Source organism: Lepisma saccharinum, chromosome 11, assembly GCF_977018435.1.
Source record: "Lepisma saccharinum chromosome 11, izLepSacc3.1, whole genome shotgun sequence".
NCBI classification, from domain to species: Eukaryota; Metazoa; Arthropoda; class Insecta; order Zygentoma; family Lepismatidae; genus Lepisma; species Lepisma saccharinum.
This window is the reverse complement of record NC_139239.1, coordinates 55,261,411-55,283,107: the sequence shown is the minus strand read 5'-3', so window position 1 is coordinate 55,283,107 and position 21,697 is coordinate 55,261,411. Positions and strand designations below refer to the sequence as shown.

The following is a 21,697-nucleotide window of genomic DNA, read 5'->3' as shown; positions in this document are numbered from 1 at the left end:
TAAAAGCAAGCCTCGTACATTGTAGCCGAGAAATTTTCACAAGGGAAAGAATACCAAAAAAGGCTCTTTTGCCGTAAAATCTAGTGGGAAGCAAACGTTTAACCAACCCTATTTTCGAGAAGCAAGAAAGCGCTCTCTGAAAAAATAAACGTTAGTCAACCAGCTGACAGCGATGCATGTAGAGACTCGGAGGTAAAAAAGTGGAGAGTTACGGATGAGCGATGTTATGTATGGACAACAGAGGTTGACTGTCAGCTGTCACACGATAAACGCCACCCGGAAGAAAAAGCAGGTGGCGCCATTGTCGCTCTGTTAACTTCACGCTGGCAGTGAACGTGAGTAAGAATGTGTATTCCGTACAAGTTTTTTTTAAACGCATGTTTAGCTCTTTGTGTTTCCCAGCCGGATTTGAAAACCATACCTTTTTTTCTGTGGAGTTTCGCTCTGGCCGTCACATTGCAGGACAAGCATGAAAGAAAGGCCAGGTTTTGAATTAACAGCAAAAATGAAACGATTTCCCATATTCCTAGATTTCATAATGTGGGAAAAATACCATAACTTCGAAAGCAGGAGATGAAAATACAGAGGAGGGAGAGGTGGGATGTTAAATTTGGATGGAGTGGTTAGCGCAGCCTGTTACGACTCCAGGGTCTCTGGTTCAAATCCCGGCCTTGGGATGGGTGTTCCTTGTGTCTCTTCATCAATTTCATCATATCATCACTCATCATCATCTTCGCGATTAGCCAAAAGTAGCACATGAGTGAAATAACATAACAAAGTCAATCAATCAATAAAATTTGGAAGGAATAGATCAGTCAGAGCCCATTACTCCCAGAGTGGTAGAAATGTTTTAAATCAATACATTTCAGTATAAGTCAGAGTGGGAGGAAGTGAGACAAACACACAGACACGCGAGCAGAAAGAAGATAATCATTTTTAAAAGAACAGTGAACTTCCTCCCGAAGACACTAAGTATTTATCAGTTTCACTCAATACTTATTTTGAGGCAATGTTGGACGGGTAAACACATCACCTACACTGTTGCCAAGACAGAGAATGTGTGGAGTCCTAGCTCTTAAACCATATGTGCCTTCATGGCACATTGTTTACTTTTCTTGCTGATATTTATATGACCTAGTCAAAAGTGTTTGGAATGTATTGTGCATGTATGTGTTACAGAAGTGTATTGTTTGTAGGATTCTGTACACGTATATATGATAATCAAAGGTCCCAAATCAACGACTTTCAAAACATTTTCAGAAGAAACGTATCTGTGTTACGTTTTCCAAAATTTCCACGTACGTAATGTTTCTTGATTTTCGTTTGGTTGGGATAGGATATAACTTCAAATATATCTCATTAGGGCTCGCCATTGATTGCAGATTCCACTGAAATGTTGTGTGTGGGGAGGGTGTGTGTGTGTGTGTGTACCGTTCTCGAGAAAATTTTAAAGAGCTGCAGGGTATCGAACTGAATATCAACATTACGTGGTTTATTTAATTGATTGCATGTTTTTCGGTGTCATCTAAAAATACGCCTCGCGTGCAGTACATTGTCGCTTGTTGAATTTCCCTGGACTGGGAAAAACAAACATTTGAAAAGTGGACAGACACACATATAAATGAAGCTACACAAAAGTGGCTTCACAGTATAATTCTATGATTTCCGGGAAATAACATTTCTGATAATTACTTAGGTCAATTTACCACATAGTTTCTACGGATGATTGACGTCAACTGTGACGTATGCACGTTTATCCAATGGTAGATCCGTTGGGTGCATAAGCCACTTCGTTCTCTGCCTGTCGAAACCTTGCAAGAGATATATGAACGACAAATCACGACACACTTGGGATTACGGTGTTGTATGTTTGACACTTTGTTACATCACAAGTTAAAAAATCACACGTGATGTACTTAACAGGTTTCCGAAGATTGGAGGATACCTTATGAACAAGGATACTTTAGTTATATATACAAAGGAATGAACTTGAGGGTGGAAAGGGAGAACCGTCTCAAAGTTATCAAGGAAAAATATTGAAAACCGATATATCTCTGGTAATTGGAAACTAACGCTCTTTTGTTTTAATTTGTTGTTTGAAGTCAATTTCATGCATAATTAGGCTAATCGGAAGTGGAACTACAGTTTAAAGTGGGATCCGAACCACTGTGCAAGTTGCCTCCACCGCGTATCGAACCAAGAAGGCACTGATAAAAAAGCGATGACGTTACCACAACGACAAGGGGAGGCCCTTTGAAAGTTCCTAAGTTTTATACATAAGGTTAAAAGAGTTCTGTTTCACACGCTGTATTTGTGAAAGAGCGGTCTTGTATGCACGTGAGGAGTGCAGAGCGAGCAGCGGTACTGTAGCGTTGTAAGAGGTTGGAATGGAAGGCAAGAGGCTTCGCAGGTCGCGTTCATGCAGTAGGAAACCTCTCGTTATCCGATTAATAATAGTTCGTGACGTTGTAATCATGACAGAAGAAAGCTAATTCGCCCTCGTCTTACAGTATTTTATACCTCTCAACGCCAAGTGGCTCCCACACATCTCTGCTGCTTACTAACCTTGAGATGCAGTGTGCAGGCGGGACGTTCGCTGGCCTCCACAAGTACACGCAAGATAACAAAAACTGCATTAACTAAGCTGGGCACCTCTGGGAAATGTAACAATATCGTGCGTCAACAATACAAGCTGAAGAAAGGTATTAGTGACAAACAAAGCAATGAGGGTAACGAAGTCATGGCAGTGCTGAATCCAACCACTTTCCTCCGGGTTGGATATCTATCTTCACGGCTTCACAGGGGAGGGATATCATAGGCTCGAACAAGTGTTCTCGGGTTACCAGCCAGGTTAAGTCGATATTGACTTCCAACGTTTCGAGCGCATACATTGCTCTCTCATCATCAGGGAATTCGTAAACATTAATATTTTTAAATTGACGCTTACTTCTGATATGTAATTAAAAGTATGATTAGGCATAATTAACTATCATCTTAAGAATAAAATTATGAGAATCAATAAAGTAATATTATAGCATGCAATAATTAACATTTATAGGCATTTAGGCTTTCTACAGCATATCTGTGGACGACATCATCAATGAACCTTTTTGTGGGTTCCTCGCCCACCTCAGATGACACCTTCACACAAGCTTGATCCATCCTATTTCTTAATTTAGCAGTTATCAATACGGATAATAATTTGAATGAGTTCATATTACTATGAAAAAAACATAAAAAGTAAGGTTTACTAAATTAAAGTGAATGATAGTAAGCTGAAGTGAACATGACTGCCAAATTTCCTATCTATTGTCCGAATGCTCTGTCAGGTCACTAAATTTTTCAGGGTCGATCCCCCCCCACCGCAGGACACCCCCTGAATTAATCACAGAGTTTTGGAAACATAAATGTAATTTCTGTAAAGTATGGAAAGCTTGCGTAGAGACCAAAATATTTTTGTCTAGAAATCTATGACGTCATCAGTTTTCTATGATTTTAGTTCAAAATTCATTTCCAAATTATTTCCCAGTCTGCTTACAGCAAGAATGTTTTCACATCTAGAGCATAATATCTAACTCTTTACTCAACCTTCTTAAAAATTGTCTTTACACGAAGTAAAGAACAACTGAAGTTTCTAAAGAGTAAAGTACCTTTTTGCTGTTGTTTGTATAAGGAAAAGTTCCTGATGCACTGAAACCGTCCAACTCGTAAACAACTTTCCCTTGAGTGGAATACCATGTCTAGATCACCTGAGCACGACTCACAAGTCGCTCTTGGTTGGTCCATGTTTGGTTTGAGAAGGGTTTCGAAGTTTCTTCAGGAACATCGGCTGGAGGCAGTCATGAATATTGCAGCGGTGGCTTGGAAAGGAACGCGATGGTGACAACGGCTATGATTGGAGAATAATATGGTGCTGAGGCGAGTTTGGTTTTGTGGTACGTCGTGATGACCACTATTTAGGGTAAATCTCTTCTTATGGAAGAAAACTCCAACGGTCAGCTCAAAAAAACACCAGATGACCAGAAGGCTCTGCTGATAGAGGAATTATTTGAAAATTCAACATTTCTAGTTGAGTGTTTCAGCCAAATAGTGGTCTAATTCACATTTACATTCAGCTTATATCACAAAAAATAACTAATGGGCCATTGAAAATCGATTGAATTGAAAAAAAAGTGTTGAAGTTGATGCAGTCCTGGGGAACCGTGATTTATAATTTTAATTATTCCGTTTTAAGGAATATATTTATGCTGCACACAACTACAATATAATCACTATCTATATTTATGCAAGATAAAGCAAGGGCAGACAAAACTAAAAATTTTTAAAGCGCCAGCCTCTTTTTCTTAGTACATTTTCATTTTAATTTAGTTTCAAAAAGGGCGGGCTAAGAACAGTGGCAACAGTGGGAAAATTTATAAAAAAAAATGTATAACGTCGTTCTTATTGTTCCGATTTAATGATTCACATGATACAGAAAACACACAAGCATTACAAAACACATACTGTACTCTTACACACAAAAAAGTAAATGCATATAGCATGTAGGTCAGAACAGATGTTTAAGTACATCACCGAGAAAAGATATAGAATGCAGACACATCAATTAATGAATTTAAGTACAACTGATATACAAAAATGCATTTAACTGTAAACGTGATTCTTTGCAAAGACCAAAAACACACTTAAGTGCATCAATCTATGTGTTTATAAGGCATCATTGCATTGATGTATTTAGATTTCTACATGTATCTACGACTTTGGAATGTTGTGTGATTGGAGAATAGGAAGTATAGAGTTTCGATGAAAAATCAAAGTGTTTATCGATCATACATCCTAGAACGACCCAGGGTAGCACTACGATTTGTTGAGTTGCTGTTTGAAGTCCACTTCATGCACAGATAGAGTAATCGAGACTGGATCTACAGTTTAAAGTGGGATCCGAACCACTGTTCAATGTGCCTCCACCAGGTATCGAACCAGGGATGCCTTATTACAGGGCGATGACGTTACCACTACGCCTTCGGGGCCCCTACATGGTATCCGTAGAACACGTATTTCTTAAAAAATGTATTAGAAACAAAATTGCAAACTGGCACTGTCAAATAGCAGGATACAGGTATAATGGAATCCGAAAGATGCCTCTTCGATACATATCAACTTTTTTGTTTACGTCAAAGGAATGAAAAGAAAGGTATTTCTCTACATTTCCACCAGTGACGAAGAGCTGACTGTACTCATTCTGCAAACATGCTGACGGAAAACGAGGAGAGCTTTTTTTCTTTGGAGGGGAATCCATTCGCCGTGAAGAACGCATGATGACGTTGCAGTTTTTTAGGCGGAGAAGACATAACGGGAGATGAGAAAGATGGGGATCAACAGGCGGGAGAGAGACCAAACGAATGCACGGCTCGGAGAAAGGAAAAAGAAAAGCAAAACGCGAGAAGAGAAGGGGAGAATATTGCGAGGAAGAGAACAGGAGGCCAGAACAAACGCGTTACGAGTCAATTTCTCGAAGTGACACGGCTCTCTCGCGAGTTGAGTATTAGCCGCTTTCGCCTTAGATGCTTATTGAGTTTCCAGGTCACGGCCGAATTCCAGGGGAACGCCAAGGTGCAAAAGTAGAAGGAACGTACTAGAGAAACATTGCACAATGAGAATGTGTTGCTCGAGTTCCAAAACAAACTACGATAACACAGCAACAATTGTGCCGGTGTGTTATTTTCTTTTAAACAGGAAACTCTGTCCGCTATATTCACCCTTTGGTTTTCTGATTATGTTATTTACAGAAAGGGAAGGCCAATATTTAAATGACGCCATAGGTCTTATAAATAATTCAAAGTGTAGGTAAAATAACTGACATTATTTTGAAACTCACTTGTCACCGTTTCTCATAACGATTGATTGATTTTTTTTACTTCGCGTTTTGTGCCACTTTTGGCTAATTTACGAAGATGGGGATGAGGTATGACATGATGAAATTGATGAATGGACACTCACAAACATCCATGCCCAGGCCGGGAATCGAACCCGGGACCACTGGCTTCGTAGCGTAATGTGCTAACCACTTCCTCCACGGGCCGGCTGTTTCTCGTTACGATTCTGAGGTTCACCACACACACACACACACATATACAGGGTGTACCAAAAGTCCCATAACTCCCCCTTTGAATTGTAGACAAACCTCCAAAATGTTATTTTAACAGCATGCGTATGATGAGAGGATGGTATACCATTAAATCAGACCAATGACCACCATTTACTCCAGAGGATCTGTGTGCACACCGCCATTTTCATGGCACAGTATTATTCGCCTCCAGGTGCGATGTGAAATCCTCCGTAACATAAGATGTCAGATCTGGATTTCAGGTGGCCATTTTAAGAGAATACCTCAATGATGTGTTCAGAGACAAATGGATTGGACGAAGATCGCCAAATTTCCCGGCACCTCCAAAATGGCCACCCCCAAAGTCCAAATCTGACATCTTGTGATAATGCGGTATGGAGACACATCAAACAGAAAGTCGCCCATAATCGTTATCAGACAACTGGTGAACTTCAAGAAGCTGTTCCCAGTGCGTTTGCTTCCCTCACGCCAGCCATGTTACGGAGGATTTCAGATCGCACCTGGAGGCGAATAATACTGTGTCATGAAAAAGGCGGTTTGCACACAGATCCTCTAGAGTAAATGATGCTCATTGGTCTGATTTAATGGTATACCATCCTCTCATTATACGCATGCTGTTAAAATAACATTTTGCAGGTTTGTATAGAATTCAAAGGGGGGGGGGGTAATGGGACTTTTGGTACACCCTGTATATATGCATGTATGTGAAGCTATTCCGCTGTGAATTGCACCGTGCTACAAAGAGAGCCCCACACACTCTCTGTTGCACTGGAGATTGTGTGACCAGTACCACGCTTCGGCTGCCTTTACCTTCAACGGGTGATCCCACGTAATCATTGATTATGAAACCTAAATCCGCCTGATAGGAACATACTCTGAAAATTTCCCTTCTGGGATCACCTATCCCGTGTATCGAACGCCGGTCTCCGGGCAGACGTCCTATCGTCTGGACCACCGCGTCTCTCTCTTTGGGTGGGTGTGTGTTTGTGTGTGTGTGTGTGTGAGAGAGAGAGAGAGAGATTGTGTGCGTGTGTGTGTATGTACGTAACTAGACAACCATTTTAAAATTTCAAATCTTTCTTTAAAATCTGCAATTCAAAAATATTTAAACTAGTACTGCAAGCTTTAACTTGCTGATTTTTAAAGAGGAGGATGTTTTGCAAAAGTGTCTGGTCGGCGCGACTTGTATTTCTGAGGTGGATGATCATTTACGCGAAAAGGGATTTGGCGAGGCCCTGGTCCTAGATAATAATTGTATCCACTGAAAGTAGGTTTACGAGTTGGACGCTCCTTCCGGAAATAAACAGGGATAGGATGAGATGAAATCTGTTTGAGTTTCCGGGGACGTTCGCTTCCCAACAGTTGCCACCGCAGTATCACAGGTTTCGTTTTCTCTCATTGAATCCAAGCCAAGATTTTCATGGATATTTCCTGTGAAATTCCAGCGTTTACGGCGAACACCAAGCATCGATGGATGAGAAAGGATCATTTATACCTTTTAGCCGGAGCCGCGATAAAACGTGGCTGGGACAAGAGGAAAGGGACATGACACAACCATCTGTTCCGGTGCGGGAGATAAGAGCGAGCAGGAGGTTATGAATGGCCCGTACAAGGTCGTTTGTTAGACATTCAGTCCGATGCTTCTCTGTTTACGTCGGCAAAAGATTAATACCTGCATAAAACTGAAATATTACTCTTGAGAGACTGGAGTTATGACAGTTGAGGCGGCTCACAAATACCAATGTCGAACGTATTTGCAAATTGGGCCATCTTTTTTGCATTAACAGAAATCACATGAAAACGAGGCCTATATGATCATACTGTTCGAATACGTACAGTCACCGGCAATAACAATGGGACAACTAGATTTTGAAATACTCCCGTGTGCTGCGTAACTCTACGGCGCTGGTAGAAGTTGCCCTTGAAACTTTGATTGTAAAATCCACTTATCGAGGTAGAGTTAGGCAAGACACATAACGCCTTGCAGGGAAGCGGCTTTTCCAAAATATAGGTGTTTCATTTTTATTGCCAGTGACTGTACACGTCGATATATCTGTGCTAAACCAGATACCGGGTGGTCCAAAAGTCCCGGAACGGTCACATATCGTGAGAAATACACATCGAATCGGAAAACGAAAAAATACGTGTTTAATAAGTGAAATAAAGCTATTCAATGATATCACACATGATGATTCCCCACCCCCGCCCCTGAGGGTGGGGCTGGGGCAACTGTGGAATTTTAAATGGAAACCCCCATTTTGTATTGTAGAACCGGAAAGAGGACTTCATTCCGAGGAAAACGAGCTATCAACTATCCTCCTAGCTCAATTAGGAACGGAGATATGGCGATTTTAAATTTTCACAAAAAAGTTGAAAATTTCATAAAACCCAAAACAAATTCAAAGGGTCGCTCTGCCCCTAATTGAGTTAGAGTGAAAGCGATTGCAGATTCGAAATCTGCCCGTCAAGACCTTTCAATAGAGTATATGGAAGGGGGGTCTACCATATACTTTATTGAAAGGTATTGACGTGCAGATATCGAAGGGGGTCTACCATATACTCTATTGAAAGGTCTTGACGTGCAGATATCGAAGGGGGTCTACCATATACTCTATTGAAAGGTCTTGACGTGCAGATATCGAAGGGGGTCTACCATATACTCTATTGAAAGTTCTTGACGTGCAGATATCGAAGGGGGTCTACCATATACTCCATTGAAAGGTCTTGACGTGCAGATATCGAAGGGGGTCTACCATATACTCTATTGAAAGGTCTTGACGTGCAGATATCGAAGGGGGTCTACCATATACTCTATTGAAAGGTCTTGACGTGCAGATATCGAAGGGGGTCTACCATATATACTCTATTGAAAGGTCTTGACGTGCAGATATCGAAGCGGTCTACCATATACTCTATTGAAAGGTCTTGACGTGCAGATATCGAAGGGGTGTACCATATACTCTATTGAAAGGTCTTGACGTGCAGATAACGAAGGGGTCTACCATATACTCTATTGAAAGGTCTTGACGTGCAGATAACGAAGGGGGTCTACCATATACTCTATTGAAAGGTCTTGACGTGCAGATTTCGAATCTGCAATCGCTTTCACTCTAGCTCAATTAGGGGCAGAGCGTCCCTTTGATTGTTTTTTTTTTATTTTTTTATTTATTTATTTATTTATTTATTTTATTTATTTATTTATTTATTTTTTTTTTTTTTTGCAAAAAATTTAAAATCGCCATATCTCCGTTCCTAATTGAGCTAGGAGGATAGTTGATAGCTCGTTGGACTCGGAATGAAGTCCTCTTTCCTGTTCTACAATACAAAATGGGGGTTTGCATTTAAAATTTCACAGTTGCCCCCGCCCCACTCCCAGGGGACGGGGGTGGGGAATCATGTGTCATATCATTGAATAGCTTTCTTTCACTTATTAAACAAGTATTTTTTTCGTTTTCCGATTCGATGTGTATTTCTCACGATATGTGACCGTTCCGGGACTTTTGGACCACCCCCGGTATATAATGGTTTGGTTTGAAATTTCGAATATTTTCCACAGCGTAAATCCTCACGTTGGAATCTGAGATCCGGTCAGTGTTTTATGCATCATTTACGAGGCATGGAACACGAATATACAGAGTATGCATAAAGATTATCTCCAATTTCACACTTTAATGAACGGATGAATCAAAAGTTCTGGGTGCGTCGGCACTTTTGGGACATTTTCAACCCTTCAATGTATGCGGGAAAATCCCCCTTACTTAAAAAGTTAAAACAAGGGGATGTAAAAAGCCCCTTGGGAAAAATTAAAAGTGCAAGGTTGTAAAGGGACCTGCACAAGACGAACACAACACATTGAAAATAACAAGAATTGTAATCGACACACGGAAGCATACTGCTGTTCATATGATGCAGCAACGCAAAAAGTTCATCGGTATTCATTTCGACATATGCACCACTGGTTGGGCGTACAGCGTCGTATCGCGCTGTGTTAATCACTCTGCCACAGAGGTCGGCGATGGCTTGGCAAGAAAGTGAGTACCGATTGACCATATTGAGTTATTCTGAAATTTAAATAGTTTTTAAATGCGTTCGTGCATTTGCCACTTAAACTGTTAGTGATTTTCTTTGCTTTGTTGTATAGTACAATCGAATTAATGTTTTACTTTGTTTAGCTAATTAGTGCTTTAATTCTTATTGATAATCACTGAAATTCGGTCAATAATTTATGAGTAACCTGTATATTTTCTAATGTCCCGTAGAAAATCAGTAATACAATTGTAGTAATTATAATATGCATAAAACTCCTATGCAAGCAAATGCCATAAACAAGCTGTTAGCGAATTTGATAGGAATTGGATGAAGTTACGCCTTGGGGAGATTTTGGTCGGCTCTCATGATCTAGGATTAGAACGGAATCCGTGAGAAGATGGCGAAGGTTAGCAGGTGCAGTTAGTAGCTTCAGCCTCTCTTCGGTAACGACCTCTCGTCTTTTCCAGCAAACATCGGTCGTTATCCAGTAGCTTCCAGGTTTCAGGAAGGATACATCTTTGTTCCTGGAAGAGGCAGATTGCCTCGAAGCTTTGGTATGGGGAGAGGGGGAGGCAACAGACACAATTGAAATCTTTGGAGGCATTCTTCTGCGAAGAAGGGTAACAAATGATTCTAAAATAGACATGTCGAAATCGGTCCATTCTTAGGATCATTTAATGACGGTAAAAATTCCGCGGACGCCAACAGCACATCTGCAACTAGTAATTGTTGTAAAGCAGTAACGAGACGTTTTTAAGTGTAGCTCGTTACTTAAAAGTAACAGTTAATTTTCTGGGTAAGGGTTACAGTAACGTAATTGCTTTATAAGTAAGTAGTGCAGTAGTAGAAATCGATTTCGTTCATTTGTTTTTCTACTGCACACGCACATCTCTAATTGGATTTTTTAATTTGTAGATTACATCTTCAACACGCAAGGATTTTCGTGATTTATATCTGTTACTATTATTATTGTTGTTAAGAAATTAAAACAGAATCTAGGATGCTAATAGATAGCCCACAAACAACAGTTGCGTGAGTATGCAGTTCATTTTTGAATGATGTTCTTGCAGTATGCTGGTTCCCAGATATGTTCATCCTCTTAGAACAGTAGCTTAAATCTTTTGTGATGAATGAAAATATACTTTTTAGAAATATATCAGAACTTTTAAAATTAATTTTAAGGTAATTTTATAGGTCAAATTTTGAGAGTTATTAGGCAACATTTCTCAAATTTTAAAAATTTTAATAAATAAACAAACATAATATAAAGGCAATAAATAAACATAAAATAAAGGCAATAAATAAATTAATATAAAGTCAATAAATAAATATAATATTAAGGCAATTTTATAGGTCATTTTTAAGATTTCATAGGCCATTTTTATAATTTTATGTACTTTTAGGGGACATTGTTAAAAGAGCTACGCCTTTTTAAATTTTCTGTGGTAATCTTATAGGTCATTTTTAAAGAATTTTAAGCCATTTTTATAACATTATAGACATTTTATAGGCCACTTTTGATAACTTTTGTGCCAACTTAAAATAAATTAAAGGTAATTTTATAGATTTATTTGGTCTTTTTTATAATTTTTATTAAAATTTATAGCTCAATTTTTGAGAATATTTAGCCTACATTAAAAATCTTAATGCCATTATCTTTTACACTTACAAAATCATTTTATCAGTCATTTTCTAGAGAATTTATTGGACAATTTACAAAACCTAACAAAAGCGACAAACTCTTGCCAGAGAAAGAGAATTCCTGACCGCGACATTTTCTTTAATATTCATCCCGATGCCAACGCAACTAATTCTTGCCTGGCCATGAAAAATGTAGCTCTAATCGCAGGTCCCTCTGCTGGCGTCCCTCGTAACCACCAGAATAACAAATGGCGGTGATATTTTATGCTACTTGCTGAGCGTGGATAAACATCCAAGGTTAGGACCTCTTCATATATTTGAAACCGAAATTTTCCGCTCAACGGTGGGAAGAAATTACATCTCGCTCCAAGGCCGGGAAGAGGGACAATGCCAATATTAATCATGGTGGAAGGGAATTAAGAAGAGAGAAGAACTTCTGAGGGGGGATTAACCTTACAATTACCTAAGCTACTTTTTTACCTCAGTCCAAAGTAGAGACGAGATATTGATCCATCTTTGCTTTTATAGTTCCTCCTTACGCCAACTCAACAGCATATTATTTTATTCAAATTGTGTATTTTCCAAAGGAAATACATTATTGTGCACATCCTCGTGCATTATGTTTTATGCACATGCTGCAAACTCTGTACAGTCACCGGCAATAGAAATGGGACACCTAGATCCTGAAATACTCGCTTCCTTGCAAGGCCTTTTGTGTGTTGCCTAACTCTAAATCTCCCATTTTTACTGCCGGTGACTGTACATTAAAAGTTTTGGAGTTCAGGGAACGAAATTAATGAGGGTTTTGTTACTGGTCGGGAATTGTTGTCCTAAAAATTCTCGGGAAAAATTTCTAAAAATTACCTTGAAATTATTTTAAAATTGATAAAATATTCTAAAATTGGCCTGTAAAATTACCTTAAAATTATAAAAACGGCCAAAATATTCTAAAAGTGACCTATAAAATTACCTTAAAATTATAAAAACGGCCAAAATATTCTAAAAGTGACCTATAAAATTACCTTAAAATTTAAAAAATGCAATTTTGGTGACAATCTTGCCATCTACAGAAGTTTTCCAGATGTTTGGCCACCCCTTTCTCCGGGCTTGAACCAATGTGATTTTTGACTCCGAGGATTCCTGATAGATCATGCTTGTCAGAAATTATGTACGACTAGAACTCAAAGTCAGCTAAACACGGCATTACGCTACCATTCCTCCAAGTTACCACTGATCCCGCTGCCCTAAGCTTTCAAATAGTCATTCACACAGACATCGCGTATACTTAACAATGCCGTACGTACATCAACCGTAAAACGTTTTGCATGTCAGATTTCTGGCTGTTAATTCAGCGCCATACTTCCACCTGGTGGCGAAAATTTAAATTATATGTTTCGTCTGAATTCGCTTTCCCATGGTCTCTATGGCCTCTATACCAAGTTTCACCGCAATCAGTTGCTTCGAACGAGCTGCAGATGGCTCCGAGTAAGGGGAAGTTTAATTCTAAACACCCGGTACAATTTACAAACGTTATTGTTGTAAACTTAATACAGAATGACTTTTCTTTCAGTCCTACATTACATGCTGAAAGTTCTCTAACAGTCACATATATTGACAATGGTTTCAGTAAGAAAATGTTTGGAGAAAGTCAGTTACAGAACCCTTGAATCGGTTTGCAATTAACCTTTGAAAACATGTCTTATAACATAGAACATCATGGATGTTGATGCGAGGGGAATATATTGATTGAGTTTTTTTTTACTTCGGGTTTCTGCAACTTTTGTCTAATCGCGAAGATGAGGATGAGTAATAATGTGATGAAATTAATGAAGGGATACACAAAGAACACGCATGCGCAAGCTCGGATTCGAACCCGGAACCTCTGGCGTATTAACGGAGGCCAGCGAGAGGAGAATAGAATAACATTTTCAGAATATCGCCAGTCATACACGCTAGGTTACGTCGCTCAATTACAATGTCAATCAGAATATTAGTGACGGAAACGTTTTAGAGCACAAACACATTTAGCTAGAGTAGCTCTTAATTTTCTGCAAATTAATGTTTCACCTCATGGCAATATCTAACAGGGATGATATCAGGTAACCATCGCAACTGCTCGATTTGTGTTGGGTTTCAAATTTCAGCGTGCATGAATTCACCGCCGATTTCCCGATTATATGTTAATGGGATATCTGGGAGGGGCGAAAGGGAGGGGGAGGATGCTGTCACGCTCCGGTGGCTGATGCGTGCTGACTCCCACTTCATTTCCATCTCACTCGAACAAGGAGGAAATTTCATTCATCGAGCGACAAGCGCCACTGTCCCCAATATCTCTTTCAGTTTATAAATAACCAAAGCTAAAAACAGTCATTTTATGACGTGAATATTTACAGGGTGGCCAAGAATTACGTTTAACAATGACATATATAAAATATTGGCAACTTTTTATTTTCTGAAGGTAATGACTTAGACATCACAATGACAATTTTATCTGTTTTCCTCATAATTATCAATTTGAGCTCCATTTAAATCAATGCAAGCTTGGAGACGTAACTGGCTTTTCTTCTATCTGTTCGTGGTTTACCAGATTTTTAAGGCCCGAAACACTTCCGGTTGCATCAAAAAACTTTTTGATTCTTGAATTGGTTTGGTTTGAGTTGGTGTTTTAAGTCCACTTTATGCACAGTAAGGCTAATCGGGACTGGACCTACAGTTTAAAGTGGGATCCGAATCACTTGTGCCTCCACCGGGTATCGAACCCGGGACCCCTCGATTACAAGGCAATGACGCTACCACTGCGCCATGAGGGAGGCCCTTTTTGATTCTTGAGATAGCGTCACTTGTTAGTGCTGGAGGTTCACATTCCTGCAGCATTCGTTGCTGAACTTCAGCTTCACGTTAATGGTAATGGAGAATACACGGATACATTTGACACGCTGCTTAATACTTGGGCGACTTTCTGCCATTCTAAACATCCTCTTCTTCTGCTATGTCGATTAGATTTTACATACGTGTAAAGAAAGATAAAAAGGAAAGAACAATACTAGCTCAATAAATACAAAAGTTACTGACAAAAGGTGCCCCCTTAATTCGTAGTCACCCTGTAGTTTGGAAGTATGCGACAAAGTTTGATTTGAGTTTTAAGTCACTTTATGCACAGAAAGCTAACCGGGACTGGACCTACAGTTTAAAGTGCAATCCGAACCACTATGTGCCTCCACCGGGTATCAAACCCGGGACCCATAACCATACCACTACGCCATCGGGGAGGCTGTGGGCAGGGGAAGGGACGGTAAGGCTTGATGAAGTAGTTGAAAAAGCAGAGATTGGATTGGCTGATTGAATTAGATTGGGTCGCCTTTGGACACTTTTGGCTAATCGCGACTATGAGGTTGAGTGATACGATGACATTAATGAACACATACGTACCCATGATCACGCAGAGATTCGAACCCGGGACCACTGGTGGCGTGCGCACTGTGCTAACCACTCCTCCACAGAGGTCGGCAATAGAGAGACGTCCATACCTAACCAGATATTGGAATCTCTCAGTAACACCACAGATAAGTGTATGTACATGCTACGTTTTGCCAACCCATACAGCATACAGGTCGGTCGGCCATTTACATTATTAAAATGTTTACTCTATCCGAATCATCAAATCCGTGGAGGAGTAGCTAGCACAGCGCGCTAAGACGACACGGTGCTGGGTTCGAATCTCGGCCTGGGAATGGGTGTTCTTTGTGAGTGACTCTTCATCACTTTCATAACATTATCACTAATCTTCATCTTCGCGATTAGCTAAAAGTGGCAGAAACGAGAGGTAAAATAAACCAAATCAACCAATCAATCAAAGAAGAAGTTTGATTTGGGTTCACTTTGTGCACGGATAGCCTAACCGGGAGTGGACCTATAGCTTATAGTTGGATCCGAGCCACAATGTGTCTTAAGCAGGTATCGAACCCGACGCCCTTTGATTACAAGGCGACGAAGTTACCACTACGCCATCGAGGAGGCCCTGAAAAAAGGAGAGAACCATGTGACGTATGTCCATGGATACCCCTGGAAGCGTATCAAATCTGCCCATGTCAGTTTCCACTCTTGTAACACCTTCATATGTTTCCAGTAACGCCTTTCTTACGTCAACATTCAGAATCACCCTCCTCCTGAGGTCAAACCAACATCAATTTATTGGTAATCACAATTTATGCTACGCAATATGCTGCGATATCATGAATAGAAGCGTAATGAAAATCACATAATTAACCTGTAATTTTAAAAATACCCGTACAGTACATCACGGGGAATTTACGTTGATAATTATATATAGCACGGAGAGAAAAGTGGTGGGGACATAACCCCCCCCCCCTAATCGATGTATGCAAGAAATGGCTTGGTATAACTGTACCGAGTGAGCATGCTCTAAATATGCGGTACATACAACCATCATCAAGGCCACCGGAGCTAAATTGAGAGCTATATATAGCTATATGGCCAGACGACACGTTAATTAAAAGTTAACATGAACGCCATTCGTTGTTGATCCAATGACTGGCGCGTTTGCTTTATGCGAAATGTAATTTTAGTTGCTAATTAAAAAGTTAGCAGGAATTTTGCTTTTTCTGTGATAATTCTCTATTTACAGTGTAGATTAAACTTGATTGACGAGAAATACATAAAATGTCACGGTAAATAGTTGCATTAAGGACAGTGGTAAATCCAGGAAAGGCAATTGGAAAGGACGATTTTCAGTCAAATGATTCACCATGCCTGAATTTTATTCTAATGCACATTTGCATTGTTTTATATGTACTGAAAACACGAACCGAACTGGTCTTCGCTTTGTGGTCTAGAAATTAACTACCACTGAGAAAGCATGGGCTGAGTTCAGTCTTGGGTCTTGACCAGTGATCGCAAAGTTTCAGTTACAGAGTTACGTACTTAGTCATCTTAGAAATAACTCGCAGTTACTAGTACTTGAAAAGTTACTGTACATTAATTTTACAGATACTTTCTGCTGGAAAGTTTCTTGCAAACAAATTACACTCCATCAATATTCATTAATTGTAATAAAATGGAAGTATGAAGATTTATATTTGCGCATATTATTACAATACAAAAATAAGATGGAACTCACGCCAAAGTCTTCAAGTGCAATTAGAAATGGATGTTCCAAATTTAGCATACAACGAAGCTAAGCTTCCTTGCCTCAGGCGATTGCACGAAAATCCGTTCACCTTAGTATCCGGAGAAGAAATGGAAACAGGGTGGGCCAATTTAACTCTTCCCGCACGTTACAAATTTTCAAGTTAACTATTCAAGTATTGTAAAGTAACTGTTAATAATCTTAGTTTTATTGCAGTTACAGTTAGAATTCTTAAAGAAAAAGTAACCAAGTTACTCCAAACACTCACTGAAACGTACCATGTTATAATGTGACGCGTGCAAATAGCCTAAGCGCTGACTCACCCAAAATGTGTACTCATTCATTCATCCTCATCGTTGCCATTAACCTAAGAAAGTCAGGTAAACAATGAAAACTATGAAAAATACTAGTTTCAATTTTTAAGATATCGAAATCAAGCCAGACAGATGGAAAAACAATGCTGATTGATAAGAAAACCCAGGAAAATAGTTGTTCTGTTTATTATTCCCGTGCTGGTGGAAGTGATTTTATAACTTCTGCTCACGTGTACGAAATGCACCCGTGGGGAAAAGATCAAACTAGGCAATCCAAAAACGTGCATTTAACAGTCCTTGGTTTCCGTGACGTCCATTCCAAACGCGAGATAAACCGTCCGATTCGCAGATTAGAACAATCGAACGAACAGGAAATTGAAACACCATCTGCAAACACTTCTTGGTAGGAATTTACAAATTTACAACGAAAAAAAGGGGGGAGCACGAGATGTGCCTGCCTGCAACCGCAACTTTACTCCCCCTGGTTTTCAATGGATTAATTAGAAATTTTCAACCCATAAAGGGTCATGGATACGATCGGGTGTTGTTTAGAAAAGAGAGAGAGAGAGAGAGAGAGAGAGAGAGAGAGAGAGAGAGAGAGAGAGAGAGAGAGAGAGAACCACCAAAATATGCAAATTTAGTCATGAGCACGATGCCGGCCGAAAGGGTCTCGCATTCACGATGCAGGTTCGCATAAAAAAAGCACAAATACCAATATTTTCGATGTGGGAAACTGTTATTCACAAAGGCGAAGTGCACTTTCCCTCAGAAAACTTCCAATTTAATTTTTCATATTTACCATATGCGAGAGCATCTAATAAGGTAGTTGATAAATAACACCAGTGGTGTCCCCCTGGGATTGCTTGGGTTCATAACCCCATCTTTTGCTCTAGATTTCATTAAAAACAGCGTCAGTTACATTGAAAGCTGACTATAAGCCCTTTGAAATTTCTAGGCACATCACTGAATATGGCGTATCTTTGACTGCCCAGAACCAGAGTGTGTGACTTAATAAATACATGATCATAAGGAAATAATGTATGCCTTGTTAATGAAAATAATTTAAAATTAGAGACTTCGTTTTGTTTCCCAAACGCATAATGCAGCAAAAAGGTAATCATGGAAGGAAGCTTTTGAACATGTTCAAATATACATTATAATCACGTTTCTATATGTATACATGATTACAAAATAGGTGAGCTTGGCACTGTTGTAGGAAAGGTGATATTGCCACGATCTGCATAACATTCGTTCTTGCAAAATATTAATTCTAGTTCGTGTGTCTTGTCATAACTCTTGTTATTGGTAAGGATGTTATTCCCGTGCTTAATTATGTGCTCTATTCTTAGCATTTTTAGTATGAGTAGTTTCGAGGAAACACCAGTTATTCATAACTGCAGACTCGCTTATGTGGGTGGACAACCCATTCCCACGTCTCATGCTTTCCTCTTTTGGTTTTCAAAAACACTCACCGCTTGCCAACAAAGACACCCAGCATCTTACAATATGGCGTTCACGAAGAGATTCCAGCAGAGCTTAACAATGCCACAATACCCCGTACATAAATCTCCACAAGGTAACAAAAGGGTTCCCGCAGTACGAAACGGAATGATTTCTCTCTCTTTTCCACATTACAGATAACAGATATCCAGAAAATCTCGCAGTGCTTCTTCCAGATGGCTCGGCAAGATTTGTTTCAGGACCCTATACCCTAGACTCTTGTTCACAGTTCTTGTATGATTTCCATCCGATATCAAGCAAAAGCTGTTTGTAATGCATGTCTGCCACCTTTCATTCCATTGCTCCATATTCATAGCATAGCAACCAAACCAGACCATTGTTTGTTTGAATTTGAATTAATTGTTTTTGGGTGCGTCAGCACTGAGGCTATTTTGCACCCGTCACACTATACGCTCCTTATCAAAACAAAAATAGAAATATGTCTAAAAACTAAAATTTCCTTACCTTGGTTGTTAAAATCTGAGGCTAAAAAGTGCGCTCAGCACAAATAAGGACAAAACACTGGGCGACACAGAATTATACTGGCCATGGGGCTAGTCGCCAGAGCCTCGTTAGTCTGCAGTCCAGGGCGTACTACGTGGAAGTGAGGTTGACTATTGGGTACACTACGTGGAAGGAGCACCCCTTACAGCCCTATTGTTTGTTTGTTCATTAAAAAAGAAACAATCTATAAGGCAGAGTTTTGGTCTGAACGCAACTTGATAGATGAAAGTGGTATAATTGCTAACTCTAATATAGATAGCAGAGAGAGAGAGAGAGAGAGAGAGAGAGAGAGAGAGAGAGAGAGAGAGAGAGAGAGAGAGAGAGAGAGAGAGAGAGAGAGAGAGAGAGAGAGGGGGGGGAAGACATGAAAGAAAGAAAATGAAACAAAAAATTGATTTGGGATGACCATCTTGATCTCACCCATTGCTATTCGCAAGAAAGATCTGTTGCCTTAACAACGAACGCCTCTTTACCCTGTTAGTAGGAGGCTGAGGGAAGTAGCGTCACTTGGATCCCCGGGGCGCCAACAGGAAAAAAAACTTCAGAGAAAAAATTGGGGAAAAGAACACGGCGAAAGACTACCGAAAGGTAAAAAAAATGGAGTTTCCAGCTTCCGAAAGGAGGGAAAGAGCGAGTGCGTGGAAGCATCGCGGGGCAGTGACGTCACAGGCGTGGCGACGCAGGCGAGGAATTATAATACTGGAGGGCTTTTAGAGTCGAAGCGGCCGCGGGGCAACACGGGGTAACCTAATTGAACGGGATGTCTTTTGTTTTCACACAACTTTTCCGCAGGCTCCGACCAAATGGCAGGCTTTGGGGAGGCGTGGAGAAGGAGAGGTGTCTTTCTTTTCAGCAAGCGTGAAGCGAAACATCATTGGAGAAAGAGTTTCCCCCCATTTCTCTTATAGTCTCTCGCACGCCGATCAAGACGCTGTAGACACTGGCTGGAATTTTGAACACAGGAACAATACAAAGTAAGAAAATATTGGTACATCTTTTATGTAACCTGGCCGAGCGCGTTAAGCGGTCGACTTTCGATCTAGGCACGAACGTCCCTGGGTTCGAGTACCGGCCTGGACATTCCTAGCGTCCGTTCATCAATTTCATCATTTGCTTGTTTCAATCGTTGTTTAAGTACACTTTAGATAGGTTAATCTGGACTGGACCTACAGTATAAAAAATGGGATCCGAATCTCTGCGCCTCCACAGGGTATCGAACCCGGGACTCCTTGATCACAAGGCGACGACGTTACCACTACGCCATAGCGGAGGCCCTAATTTCATTTAATCATTACTCATCCTCATCGTCGTGTTTGTGCCTCCCCGATGGCGCGGTGGTAGCGTCGTCGCCTTGTAATCAAGGGGTCCCGGGTTCGATACCCGGTGGAGGCACATAGTGGTTCGGATCCCACTTTAAACTGTAGGTCCAGTCCCAATTAGCCTTCCTGTGCATAAAGTAGACTTAAAACAACAAATCAATCGTCGTGATTGGCCAAAGTGGCAGACAATGGAAGCTAAATAACAAAAATACATGTAACACATCTATGTACACGATTTCAATTTTTCGGACTCTGTAGTTATGATCTCGCCATTGATGGCTCTGGGTACCGAACAGTGCATTTCAGTAATCTTGTGTTTGGTCTCATCCCTATTTCAACTACTTTCGTCGTCGCGATTAATTCAAGGAATTCCCGGCAAGGAGCCACCCTGATATTAAACCAGAAGAAGGATGCAAGCAACCAGAGGGAAGACATTTCCCCTCTTCTCCCGTGGAAATAACACCCTGCATATTACTGAAATAAATCATTATGTAAGAATTTGCACCAGTGAACACAAATAAAATATAAGCTTTTACCTTGAATTCATCCAGAAGTAGATGATCGGGTTGTACATTGAGTTGGACATGGCGAGCCAGTAGATGAAGAGGAACAGCTCCTGGATGTAGCTCTGTTGCGTGATGTCTGGAACGTGCGACATTATGATGAAGTAGAGTTGGTAAGGAAGCCAGCACACGGCGAAGATGGTCACCACGACGATCATCATCTTCACTACCTGCGGTCGACAACGACGAAAATAGATTAGTTGCGAAAGTATGCAGAAAATGAACTAGTAAGTCAGTGGAAATGTGAATCTGTACAGACTGTAACAGCCTCCATAATATGCATACAGAGTATCATCATTACAACCCTCGCATACTGGATTAAAACAAGGATGTATTCTGTCGCCAATTTTATTCTCTCTCTTCATAGATTGGGTGGCGAACGAAATACCAAGGGAGCAACCCTATCTATACGTGAGCTAGAGATACCTGTACTCTTGTAAGCGGAAGATATAGTCATCATGTCGGAGACAATAGAGGGCTACAAAGGGGACTAAATAGCATATACGAGGGGTGCCAAAAATACAAAATGACAGTTAACATTAAAAAACTAAAATAAT

General features: G+C 40.2%; 1 protein-coding gene across 5 annotated transcripts in view; it reads right to left on the bottom strand.

Annotated features, from left to right (window-relative positions):
- LOC145994809 (tachykinin-like peptides receptor 99D) overlaps positions 1 to 21,697 on the bottom strand; it is a 616,641-nt gene that overhangs the window by 57,066 nt on the left and 537,878 nt on the right. For all 5 annotated transcript variants that reach the window (XR_014442396.1, XM_083131117.1, XM_083131116.1 and 2 more), the window contains one exon: positions 21,114 to 21,310. Coding sequence is in view for 4 of the 5 variants with exons in the window: in XM_083131117.1 (XP_082987243.1) it covers positions 21,114 to 21,310 (197 nt within the window). In the remaining variant the exon portion in view is untranslated. The remainder of the gene's footprint in view (positions 1 to 21,113; positions 21,311 to 21,697) is intronic.